The 11,406-nt window shown below is 38.6% G+C and overlaps 1 protein-coding gene and 1 long non-coding RNA gene across 2 annotated transcripts; both read left to right on the top strand.

The window, feature by feature from the left end:
* Positions 1-7,247: 7,247 nt before the first annotated feature.
* LOC122666979 lies at positions 7,248-7,661 on the top strand. Its single transcript, XR_006333738.1, has 2 exons — positions 7,248-7,419; positions 7,531-7,661. It is a non-coding gene; the product is annotated as an uncharacterized LOC122666979 (long non-coding RNA).
* Positions 7,662-8,000: 339 nt separating this feature from the next.
* Positions 8,001-11,062, top strand: LOC122666626 (transcription initiation factor TFIID subunit 7). Its single transcript, XM_043862657.1, has 2 exons — positions 8,001-8,581; positions 10,293-11,062. Exons 1-2 carry the CDS (start codon positions 8,059-8,061, stop codon positions 10,820-10,822), a joined length of 1,053 nt encoding a protein of 350 aa, XP_043718592.1. The 5' UTR covers positions 8,001-8,058; the 3' UTR covers positions 10,823-11,062.
* Positions 11,063-11,406: the final 344 nt, after the last annotated feature.

The raw sequence follows: 11,406 nt of genomic DNA, 5'->3' as shown, positions 1-11,406 counted from the left end.
CAAACACCCCCCCCCCAAAATGCCAGTTTTCAGGGGTGAGGCATGCAGTGATTTGAGCTTCGCTCCATTTTTTGTGCCTCCTGAGCGTGTGAGTACTTTCTCCCCATTTCAAGGAGCACCTCCTTACTTCGGGATTTGAGCTTTGCTCTGTTTTTTGTGCCTCCTGAGCGTGTGAGTGCCCTTCCTTGACCCGCCTCGACGTTCTGTCGCATCCCCGCTTCAACCCTCATGCCCCGACACCCTGTCTGCATCCCGAGTGGCCCGAAGTTGTCATTTCACTCTATTATGCCCCGTTTTTCTCACTTTTTCCTATCAAACCCTTTCTGATAAACCTTGTTAGTCCCTTGTAACGCCGTTACTCTGTCCAAGGTGCGAGTGCCAGGCTCCCAAAATCCCCCATGACGCTGTTACTCTACCCGAAGTCCAAGTAACAAAACCCCTTTTTACAGCCATTGCTCTGCCCGAATTCCAAGTAACCTGAATCCATTTCACATAGTCATTACTCTGTCCAACTAAAGAAAGGCAAGCCGTTTGTCCATCTCCACATGAACCGGGAGATATTCAATACTTTGCATATGCATTGGTAACACTTTTTCTTGCTTTTTTGTCTTGTTGGATTTGATTTCAGGTATATATTTATTTTTGGTTCTTCATTTTTAGCACAATGTAGACCATTAAAGTATCTTGTTTTAGTGTAAATAGCAACATTTGTTTATAAAATATAACATGTTTAGTTTCTTTTTATGTATTTTGATGCATGATAATTAGTCATAATTTAGCCTTGCATGTTGGTATAGGACATATCATTACGAGAGAATGTTCAAAATCAAGCATCTAGTAGAAAGACCAGTTTAACCGGGCAAGATGAGGTGCTAACACCTTCCCACTCTCGTAACTTGACCACTTACCCAGACTAATGCAGGTCCAAGCACTAGGAAGAAGAAGCCTTGACCTAGGCTGCTGTTTTGTTTTTTCGTTGGAGCCTTCTATACTTAGTTTTTTTTCAAATAGTTTAATTAAGGGCAAATTAGTCTTTTGGCCTTTAATTATTTCAGCTGTTTTATTTGACTTTTATTTCCCCTCCATGATTTCTTTTAGGAGGATTGCTTTGTTTTTTAAATCAGATTTGGATTACAAGTTTGATTGTTATGTTTGTAATTAGGATTCAGATTGGGATTACAACTCCTAATCTGAGTAGGATTTTGGTTCAGTTTTGATTATAAATACAGCTTAAACGTGGGAGGCTCCCTCACAGTTCAACTAATCAATTTTTGCTTTCAAGCTTGCTGCTATTGCTGTCATTGCTCTCTGAGTATTACATCCTTGTGGATCTCAAGGTGGAGAGGGTGGATGGACTCCTGCGACTCCTTGCATCGTGAAAATTGGGAGGTTTCCTTCAAGTATTCAAGTTGCTACCCTTGGAGTTTCCTTCAAACCAGTAAGTTGATTCTCATTGCTGTTAAACCTTCTACTTCTCATCCTCCAGCCCAAACCTAACCTCTCCATTGATTCCACATCAGACCATAAACCAGCAATCCATCCCCTCCATTAAACCTGCAACTTTCCCCCATTCGATCCATAGCTTGATTCTCAAGCAACCCACTTCCAGCCATCAAATCATTCCCAAACTTCCATTGAATCCTTCATCCATCCTCTCCTACACTCGACCCAAGTTACAGCCTCTAATTCCTACCCTAACCCCTCCATCACCGTACTCCATTAAAAACCCAAAACCCAAACCAGATAGATAATTCTGCCCTAAAATTGCAGAATTTTCAAACTTCTCCAAACCCTATTATTTTTATCCCTTAATAACCCCCTACACCTGCCCATCAAAACCCTATAAACCTCAACATCAACACTTCACTCAAACCCTAGTTTTGCCCTAAATTACTAAACCCTAACCCAATCGGCCAGCCTTGTTGGTGATCCTAGTACACTGGTTCCTAGTGGGAATTATTCCTATCTAGGACTACATTACAGACTATCTGACAAGATCATACGGAATCGTGTAGCCCTTTCCATTCACCACGGATCCTAGGTGGCGACTCCTTTTATTTTTATGTAAACCCCCTGTCGCCAAGGGACACCAAAAGCTTCGGACAGCCACCCACAAGGCAAACATCGAACCCTGCTCTGAAGGTCGCAGTACCCACACTAACTAAAGTAAAATTAAACTACATAAACAAATAAGATAACCAGACTTAAATCGGACAAGACTTGTACCCACTACTATACTTGCCAAAATACATTCTGCCCCATACTACAAATAATGTAGTTGAAAAGAACAAGAAAGTCAGCAGCAAACTAGACCATCAAACTTGACCAAGAATGGATTAATCAGCTTAATTTGAGTGGCCAATGGGTTGTATGGCCCACGAGCTTTATATTTTTGGGTTTACTATTGTAATGGGCCAATTCTAAAAGCCCAAATATGAGGGATTTAAGTCCTATACGGGATTAAGTAGTCAGTTTCTATTTTGTAATGTTCTAGAATAGCTTTCTATTTTGAAGAAGACTAAAGTTATAAGAGATTTTGTATCAAAAAAAAAGTTATAAGAGATTCTCCCTACCAAAGATAGGGGTTCCTATTTTGCTTGTTTCCATGAAGTTACAAATAAAGGGTAAGGGATCATACCCACTACCATTGGAGGCATTGATTTTGAGAAAAAGTTTAGCCCTGAGCTTGTGAGTTCCATGAGAGACGGAGCATGGTTTTATGGATTTTAAAACTGCTCTACTGTGGGATACAGTAGGGAAACCTTGGTGGGACGCCTTCTCTGCAGCAGGTGAGATACCTACATATTTATCTTCTTTTCTTTCTTCTTCTTTTCAAGGTCAGTTTCTGTTACTCTCATTCAATGAGCATATCAGTTACCATTCTGTTTTGATCCCTGAGTACTATTTCTGTCTTCCAACTCCTGTTGAGTTCTACTCAGTTCTATAGACCAGGTTCCAGTGTTGACAGTTCATCTTTCTCTCCCATCGATTTCACATGTTGATGACAATCTTCCATACCCTTGTATCCTGTGGCAGCAGTTTTTCACCATAGAACTAAAACTCAGAATTCGACCAGGTTTCGACCCTAGGAAAAACCGAGTTGACTCGAGATATCACGAGATCTCGATCGAGTTGGTGCTTTTTTGTTTTTTCAACTCGAAATCTTGTTTCGGTGGATTTTAGACCTAGTTTGGGTTTGAAACTTGATACTCATCCTATTTTAGGCCATTTAAACACAATGGCACTATCAGATTTTGCAAAAACAAAGTCCAAATAAGAGTTTCACTTAGTGGGAAACCAGGACAAACACTTATTTATGTCTAATATCATTTAAGTAAATGATTATTCATAAATAAGTAAAAAAAAACCTATTTGAATCCAATAAAAATAGTTAAAAAATAAAATTCCAAAAGGAAAAAAAGTCAACCACCTAGTTCAAGAATAAAACTTAGATTTTCAGCGGTAGGTGCAATTTTCAACTTTCTAATGCTAGGGTTTTTCTTAAATCTAAAAATTCCATAAATCTTAATATGATAAAACATTGCTTTTTTTATTGCTTTCCAACAAGTCCAAGATTGTTTAAATCCGATTTATATTGAAGGATTTATGCACCGGTCAAACTTAATTTAGTGTGCGCAAATGCTGTCAAAATCACTCTGAATGAAAATATTTTTTTGGACATCAAAACAAATGAATATTTTATCGCACTTTTGGTTTTTAGCAATGTTTTACCATATTAAGATTTATGGAATTTTTAGATTTGAGAAAAACTCCAGCATTAGAAAATTGAAAATTGCACCTGCTGTCGAAAATCCAGTTTTTGTTCTTGAACTGGGGGGTTGACTTGGTTTCCTTTTGGAATTTGTTTTTTTAACCATTTTTATTGGATTCAAATAGGGGGGTATTTGTTTTTTAACAATTTCATTTACTTAAATGATATTAGGCATAAATAAGTGTTTATCTTGGTTTCTAGCATAAATAAGTGTCAGTATCCCAAGGTTTGCATAGATAGGTGTCTGTATACCAAGATTTCCCACTGAGATCTCGAGATCTGGCACTCATATAAAGGAGTTTGGGTCGAGATCTCGAGAATTTCCACTGAGATCTCGAGATCTGGCACTCATATAAAGGAGTTTGGGTCGAGATATTGCACTTTCTCGTTTCGTATGCCATCTCGTCTCGACCCTGGGAAAAATCGAGATCTCACGAGTTTTAGTAATATGTTTTTCGCTTTGATTTCTAAAATTTCTGAGAGTTTCTATTTTTGAAATTCACCTACTAATTTGTCTTCCTTACTAATTCATTCTCAGTTTCTAATTTGGGTTTCATTTGATACTCTATTTTTAGCTACTGTTTTCCTACAGTTACAAAATCTGTGTACTGTTTTACAGCAACTTGTTCTTTTGGAAACTAATTCGTGAGAGTTTCTAAATCCCGAACCTGCTTAGTCCTGATTTCTAAATCTGATTAATTATTGTGAGATATTTTACCATCTTAACTTCTTGTTTTGTTAAAGCCCTGTGATTCAGGTCATTGTTGGAATTCCCATTTCACCCTTGTGTGACCTAGGTAAAGAATCAATCGGATACAAAACTGCAACTAGAAACTGAAACCAATCTTAACCACCCTCCATACTTTGATACGGTCTTCAATATGGGCTGGTTAGTTGGACACAGAAAGTGGTTCATGTGGGTACAAGACATAATGCCAGCCATGATCTACATCAAGCCATGTTATAAGGAGTCTCACCCAGCAACGCTTACTAATTAGCTACCGACTTATATAAAACCAGACAGTCTACCTTCAGAGTAGCTTCACAAATTAGACAACTCTGGAAGCAATCACCTCATCCCTTAATTCTTCACTAAATTTGCCCACATTATCTCAAAATCTCCTTTGTATACCTGGTCAACTATTCATTATATGATTGGAAGGGTGAGTCAGAAGACGAAGAAGTGATATAGCAAGTGATCAGAATGGCTGTGATGGAGAAGTGGCGCACCCTATTGAATGAATAAGGTTGGAGAACAAACGCATCAAGAACTCGGTCGAAACTGCCAGTTTCGAACAAGATATATCAGTTTCGCAAGAAACCAAGATATATCAGTTTCGCAAGAAACCGAGATATCTCAGTTTCGCAAGAAACCGAGATATCTCAGTTTCGCAAGAAACTGAGACAAAACCAAGGGTCAAAACCACATGTTGCATGACTTCGATGGGTTTCGCATGGTTTTGACATTGTTTCGGCAATATTTCGGTAATTTCACAAGTTTCAATCACTTATCCCCATCGAAACTTGAGCAAACCTGGCTCGAAACCAGGATAGGCACTTATTTGTTTCGACCTGAACACCTATATTAATTCACTGTTTCGGCCATGTTTTTATATTTGTTATTTCATTTACTTAAGATATTATTCAAATCAGGGCGAGAAAACAACTTCTGGATCTCGAAACCAAGGTTTCGAGTTGGCCTAGAGAAAGTACCAGGTTTCGACCGAGATATGGTTGAAATCTAGGAAATCTCAGTTTCTGACTGGTCGAAACCAATGTCGGCACCGAGTTCTTGAACCTTGCTCTTCGGGATGGGCATTCCATAACAAGTCAAAAACACATTAGTCTGCATCCACTTTTGGTACTCCCACGTTTTGCCTCGGTGGTCTCCATTGGAAGCTGTATTCTTCTAGGCCAATTCCTCAATACCATTTTCCTCAAAAAGAACATATTGATGACCCTAAAATGACTACTTCCAAACCCAATGTTCCGCCAAAATGCAAGAAGGTTGCCGGTATATGCTAAGAAATATAATCTTGGAAGTGGAACACGCTACAGACATCATTCCAGTGAGAATTCAAAGAACCACAATATAACACCAATAAATGTTCTAATTTGGTGAAAGAAAAGGAATACACATCAGACAGGAAATTGTTGACAAATATACACTTTCAGAGGGAAAATGGTAAATGATCAATATACCTTTTTTTTGGATGTCATTGGATGAGTTTGAGTAGCAATTTTATCTGAGATTTCTTCATGCAACTGTTTACATTCAGGAGGAGCAATAGGACAATTAATGTCCTCCTTCGGGCCATTGCCTTTCTCGTTCTGATTTCTGACCAATATACCAGATCTGGCTTCCTTCCCCTTTCTTTTTCTTCCGTTGAGCTCTGCTTGTACACAATCTTCATATTCTCCTTTATGTTCTTTGCATTTGTCAAAGAACTTCTCTTTCTTCAAGACATCCACTCCCTTACTTTCCAATACAGCAGCATCTTCAGAGGACGTATAAACTGAACGGTTAGAAACTCCCAAATCATCAGGAATTTCACCTTTTTCAATCTCCCTATCTGAAACAAAACCAGCAGAAAAATCTGTTTTGACCTTATAAGAAGCTGATTCCTTCAAGTCCAATTCTTTCTGCTGCATTTCATGTTCTAGTTTTTTCATCATATGTGCCAATGAAGCCCCATCTTTTGCATTGTTTACTGTCATTGACTCTTTGGCTATCAGGTCATTTTCTAACATACTTATTGAGTTCAAGAGTTCACTCTCTACGACTTCTGGCATGTGTGGCAATACCTCCACATCAATCCGTTCTTAACCAAGAATGTCATTATTATAGTTATCAATCCAGGCATCAACATCATTTGCAACCTGATCTTTCTCCAGTGATATGTATGTATCTTTGAGAATATCAGCAAAAGTAAGATCCCCATTTCCTTTAAGCCCCAATCTGTGGCCAAACTCAACTGTTACTCTTTGTTCAGGAGTGGAAGCTCCATCTTGAACACCAAATTCTTCACTATTCTTGATAGACAAATCCAAGTTAGCTTTATATTCTACTCGTCCTGCCATGTTACCTGCTTCCACCACATCATTTATGTTCCAGAAAAGAATTATTAAAATGAATATCACTCGAGACATCAACAATATCATCAACCAAATCTTTCTCCATTCTTGTATTTGAATTACTGTGAGCATCGTTGCCACAAGCAATATCCTCATTACCTTCCAGTCTGGTTACATTGTTTGACTCCTTTGTCACTATTTGTTCAAGTTCAGAAGTTCCATTCGAAAACCAGTCACTCCAGCATTCTCACTGGACAATTTAGACCGTTCGGAAACAAGATGCTCAGAATGATCGTAAATGGAGACAACACCACTATTAGCTATCAGGTCTTTTTCCACTGACATATTGGAATGTGCAGAAACTTCTTGACATCCAAGATTTTCATAACCTTGGTCTCGTTCTATCTTCTAACTGATTTGTCACTATTCGTTCAGGACTGGAAGTTCCATCGTGGATCCCAACCGCTTTAGTACTCTTCTCAATCAACAAATTCTCAGGTTTGAAACCACCAGGATCGACCAAATCATTACACAGTTCTTGTTGAGTTCCCAACCCTAATTTGCCATCTCGGGTATCTACGCACCAAAGGAAAAGATCAATTCCGTGTTCTTGCCTATAGTAATTGAGATGAAGACAACAACCAGGAACAACTTCAAATGAAGCCACGCAATAAGCTTGATAGTTACCTAGCTTTGAAGCCCCCAGAGAACTTTGAATGGCAGACGAACATTGAGATTCATCACTAGAGAGAGAGAGGATTCGAGCAAGGGTACGTACAGTTCACTCTTAAGATGAGACCGGTGACGAGGAGGATAAACAGAAGGACTTTGTTGCGGCATTTGATGCTTTCTTGGTGACTTCAACTTCTGTTTCTTCAAACAGATTCTCTAGTAGTAGCAGGAAAGGAAGCAGAGCAACTTCTCACAGGTGAAGAACACTGAAGACGACGGAGACGAGCTAATCTTCCCGTAAGTCGTAGCTCACAGTCACGACTTATCTTGAAGTTAGGGTTTTTCTGTATTGATGTAATATTTGAAAAGGTGAGGGATTGGTAGTGTAATTTACCTAAAAAATAAAAAATTAAAGCGCGCCCCGCCAACGTGCTTGTGTGTTAGTGCTCCAGAGTCCAGCCATTCTTCAATTGTTCTTACTTCTCCGTCTTTTCTGTAGTTGAATGGTTTGATGGATTGAATGCTCTGAGAAGGTTTTGATGGAGATTGAAGGCGAAGATGATTCGAGAATAATAGTTGGAAATGGCTCGAAGGAGTGCGGAAGAGGGTTAGGATTTCCATCTAATGATAGAACAGTTTCCCGCCGCCATGTTTCATTTGAATTACTTACCTCTTCTAGGATTGGGAATAATCACGAGGACATCAATCCAGATTCGGAACCTATGATTTCTTTTGAAGTTTTGGGGAAGAATCCTATTTGGGTGTTCAGCAGTAACGGCGGTGATGTTAGAACTTTCCGGAGGTTTGATAGAGGGGAACTCAGAGTCGATGATCAGTTCTGTGTCTCTGCAAACAAACCCATCTTGTTTAGAATGAAGAAAATTGAGGTTAAAGTCCCTGAAGGAAAAGAGCAATGCGTCCCAAAGGCGGTCGAGTGGAGCCGAAGGGTTTCGGAGGCAAAAGGAATGGCAGAAACTATTCAAAACGTTGATGGGAAGTTTGAAGGGGACGAGAGTTTTGGTTTTGAGTCGCTAAACGTCTCAGATATTGACCCCGTTATAGGTTTGTTTTTCCGGACTCTTTTCCTGTATTTACTTACTAAAGCTAATTTCGTGCAAAATAACGCATGCCTACAGAAGCTCACATATGCAAACCCCTTGGTGGTTTGTTGAGGTTGTAAACTTTACATTTTAATGGCAAAGCAAAGTAGACGAATGCTCAAAGTCATGGATCTGACATGGGCTTAGTCGATTTCAGTCAATTATAAGCTCTACCTACTCAGAAATCTGTCAATTGATAATTTCAGCTTAGACATTGTCTTTCTTAGGGAAAGTAACCGAAAGTTTTTGCACTTTTATCATCTTATCAATTAATATTTGGAATTGACCAATTTAATCCTTTTTATTGGTGGAGTGGTTGTGCCTTGCTGCGAGACTTAGTCGACTCAAGCACACAAACCTTCATATGGCACAGTTTTCTTACTTGGAGGTGGAATTCTAGGGTTAGGGCAGATTATGGACAACTCTGGACGTTTCTGATCGGAATCAGCTGGACCGGATACATGATTCCTAGTTTTAATTCCTCAGGAGATATGGAACATGTCAAGATTCCAGTTGTAGAAAGTTTAGTTCAGTAATTCCAGGATTTGTGCCACCACCAAGCTGTGGGCCTTGTGGTTTCTGGTTAGTTTGCAGTACATTGTGATGTTATGTTTTATTAATTTGACTATTTGAGGGGCTGCATGCAGCATGCATGATAATAAAAAAATGGGTGTAACCAGTGCACGAGGGCTCCCACCACTGCGGAGGCTGCATGCATGATAGTGTACATAAAATACATTTGATTCACATCAGTCAGAAATGTGCATGTGGTGAATGAGATTTTAAGGTTTAGTGTGTAGTCCCCAGACATAAAAGTTATCGATATATTACCATGGGCATATTATTGTATACAAAACCCTTCGAATAGAAAGAGGGTGATGGCTGTATGCATATGTATATGAATACCTCCATACATGCATGGATCTATAACATTTTGTAATGGATTATTTATTCTTAACATATTTTGGAAATTCTCAAAATAAAAGGCCCAAGTCCCTGCTCAACAAAGAAAGGAGCCAATTACTTTTAAGTAGGATAAACCATTTTGAAATCATTTAAGTATTTACATGGACCATTGAACGGCAAGTCCTCTCCATGAGATCCTCAAATATATATATATATATATGTGTGTGTGTGTCTGTCTTTGTCTTGCATTTGTAATATTATACCTTGTAGGTTAATAGTGAGTTGATGGTAACTCAAACCAACAGCAATGCATATATATATATATAGATAATTGGGCGTAGCATACACACAGTTGTAAAGCAACTCGAATGAACAAAGATTGAAAGTCATGAAGGACAAAAGGGGAATATCACATTGGAACCATATTAAAGTATTGTAACCCCCCCCCCCCCAAAAAAAAAAAAAGACATTGTATTTAAGTAGCTTTTATTAAGGGATTTATAGTCATTTGCCAATGCATGTCTAGCTGTGGTAGCAGGCAAGTCCCATACATCACATATGAATATGAGTCTTCTATTTTTCATTTCATTTCAATTCTTTTCCCTCTTTTCCCCCTCTAGAAAAATTTAGTGTGATGTATGTAAAATGTGAGTGTGAGAAATCTATAGGACGGATGTCCCACAATCATTGGTTTTGGTGTATCATAACTCATAAGACATGATCATTCTATATGTTGGATGTCCTTATTCATTCCTTTTTTGAAACAGAGTTTGGTTTTGTGGTAATGGGCCATGAATTTGACCGCTACCCGAAGCAAATGGTTCGAGATATAAATGATTGGGAGTGGTACCTTGAAGAACCAAGGGAAAATATTGAAGATGATGAACTGCTTGAGAGAAATAGGACCAGAGGGAAGAAAATTGGTGGAAGAAAGAAGAAGAGAGATAAAAGAAGTGATGATGAGGACTGGACGGGTGAGAGTGAAGATGAGAAAGTGCTAATGGAAAAAATAAGAAAAGCAAAAAGGCCCAGACATACTATGGCTAGATCACAGGACCATGGCGAAGCCTCTAAGGATATGGGAAGTATTAAACATTCAGTGCAGAGGAAAACTGTCTGTTCTGATCAAGGTGAAGATGAAGAAGATGAGGATGAAGATAATCTTGGTGGTTTCATTGTGAATGATGATGACCTAGAACTAGAAGAACATGAAGAAGAGGAGGAGGAGGAAGAAAAAGATTATGACGATGATGACGATGACAACGGAAATGATGACGATGAAGGCAATGATGACTAGAAGTCAACATCTTGGAAGCAGCACGTAAGCTGGGAACATGGTCACATGCATTATGATGTATGTATTTGTAATTTTGTATGTCACAGATTTCTGTGACTTTTTGGTTGTTTCTTAAGAAATGTTATGTCATATGTGCTTTTTTTCATCTTTGCTCTTCTCCTTTGGAAAGAAGTAGTATTTCCCTGTATTCCATCATACTCCTCTGGTAATCTGTAATGAAATGGAAATACTTTTAGATTAGCACAAGCAGGCTAATCTATTGTGCTAACCAATTTAAATCTACTTTGGTCAATTCTCTGATGTGCTTTCATTTCCAAATGTTTTCATTGTTAACAGTTTATTCCTTTTGTTACTTGGTTCTAGAATCTAAGAAAATTATTTAAGTGAAGACCAATTTATCCAGTGCTTTACAAGTGCTTCTAGGACATTGCAATGCTTTTGTTTCAGCATGAGACTCACTGAGCAGGTAATATTTTTTTTCCCTTTTTTGTCCCGTCGGGGGGTGAGGAGGGGTGCAGAATTTTGTGAGGATTGAATTATCTCATTAGGTTTCTTTTATCCTGATTCCTATTGCACCTTATAAA

The sequence above is a fragment of the Telopea speciosissima genome, chromosome 7 (assembly GCF_018873765.1).
Source record: "Telopea speciosissima isolate NSW1024214 ecotype Mountain lineage chromosome 7, Tspe_v1, whole genome shotgun sequence".
NCBI lineage: Eukaryota > Viridiplantae > Streptophyta > Magnoliopsida > Proteales > Proteaceae > Telopea > Telopea speciosissima.
The sequence above is the reverse complement of the archived record's forward strand: the minus strand, read 5'-3'. Positions and strand labels throughout refer to the sequence as shown.

Bases quoted from the DNA above. Each gene is read 5' to 3' on its own strand.
- LOC122666626 (XM_043862657.1), top strand. From the start codon at position 8,059: ATGGAGATTGAAGGCGAAGATGATTCGAGAATAATAGTTGGAAATGGC. The intron at 8,582-10,292 runs GTTTGTTTTTCC...TTTTTGAAACAG, and splicing joins AGATATTGACCCCGTTATAG to AGTTTGGTTTTGTGGTAATG.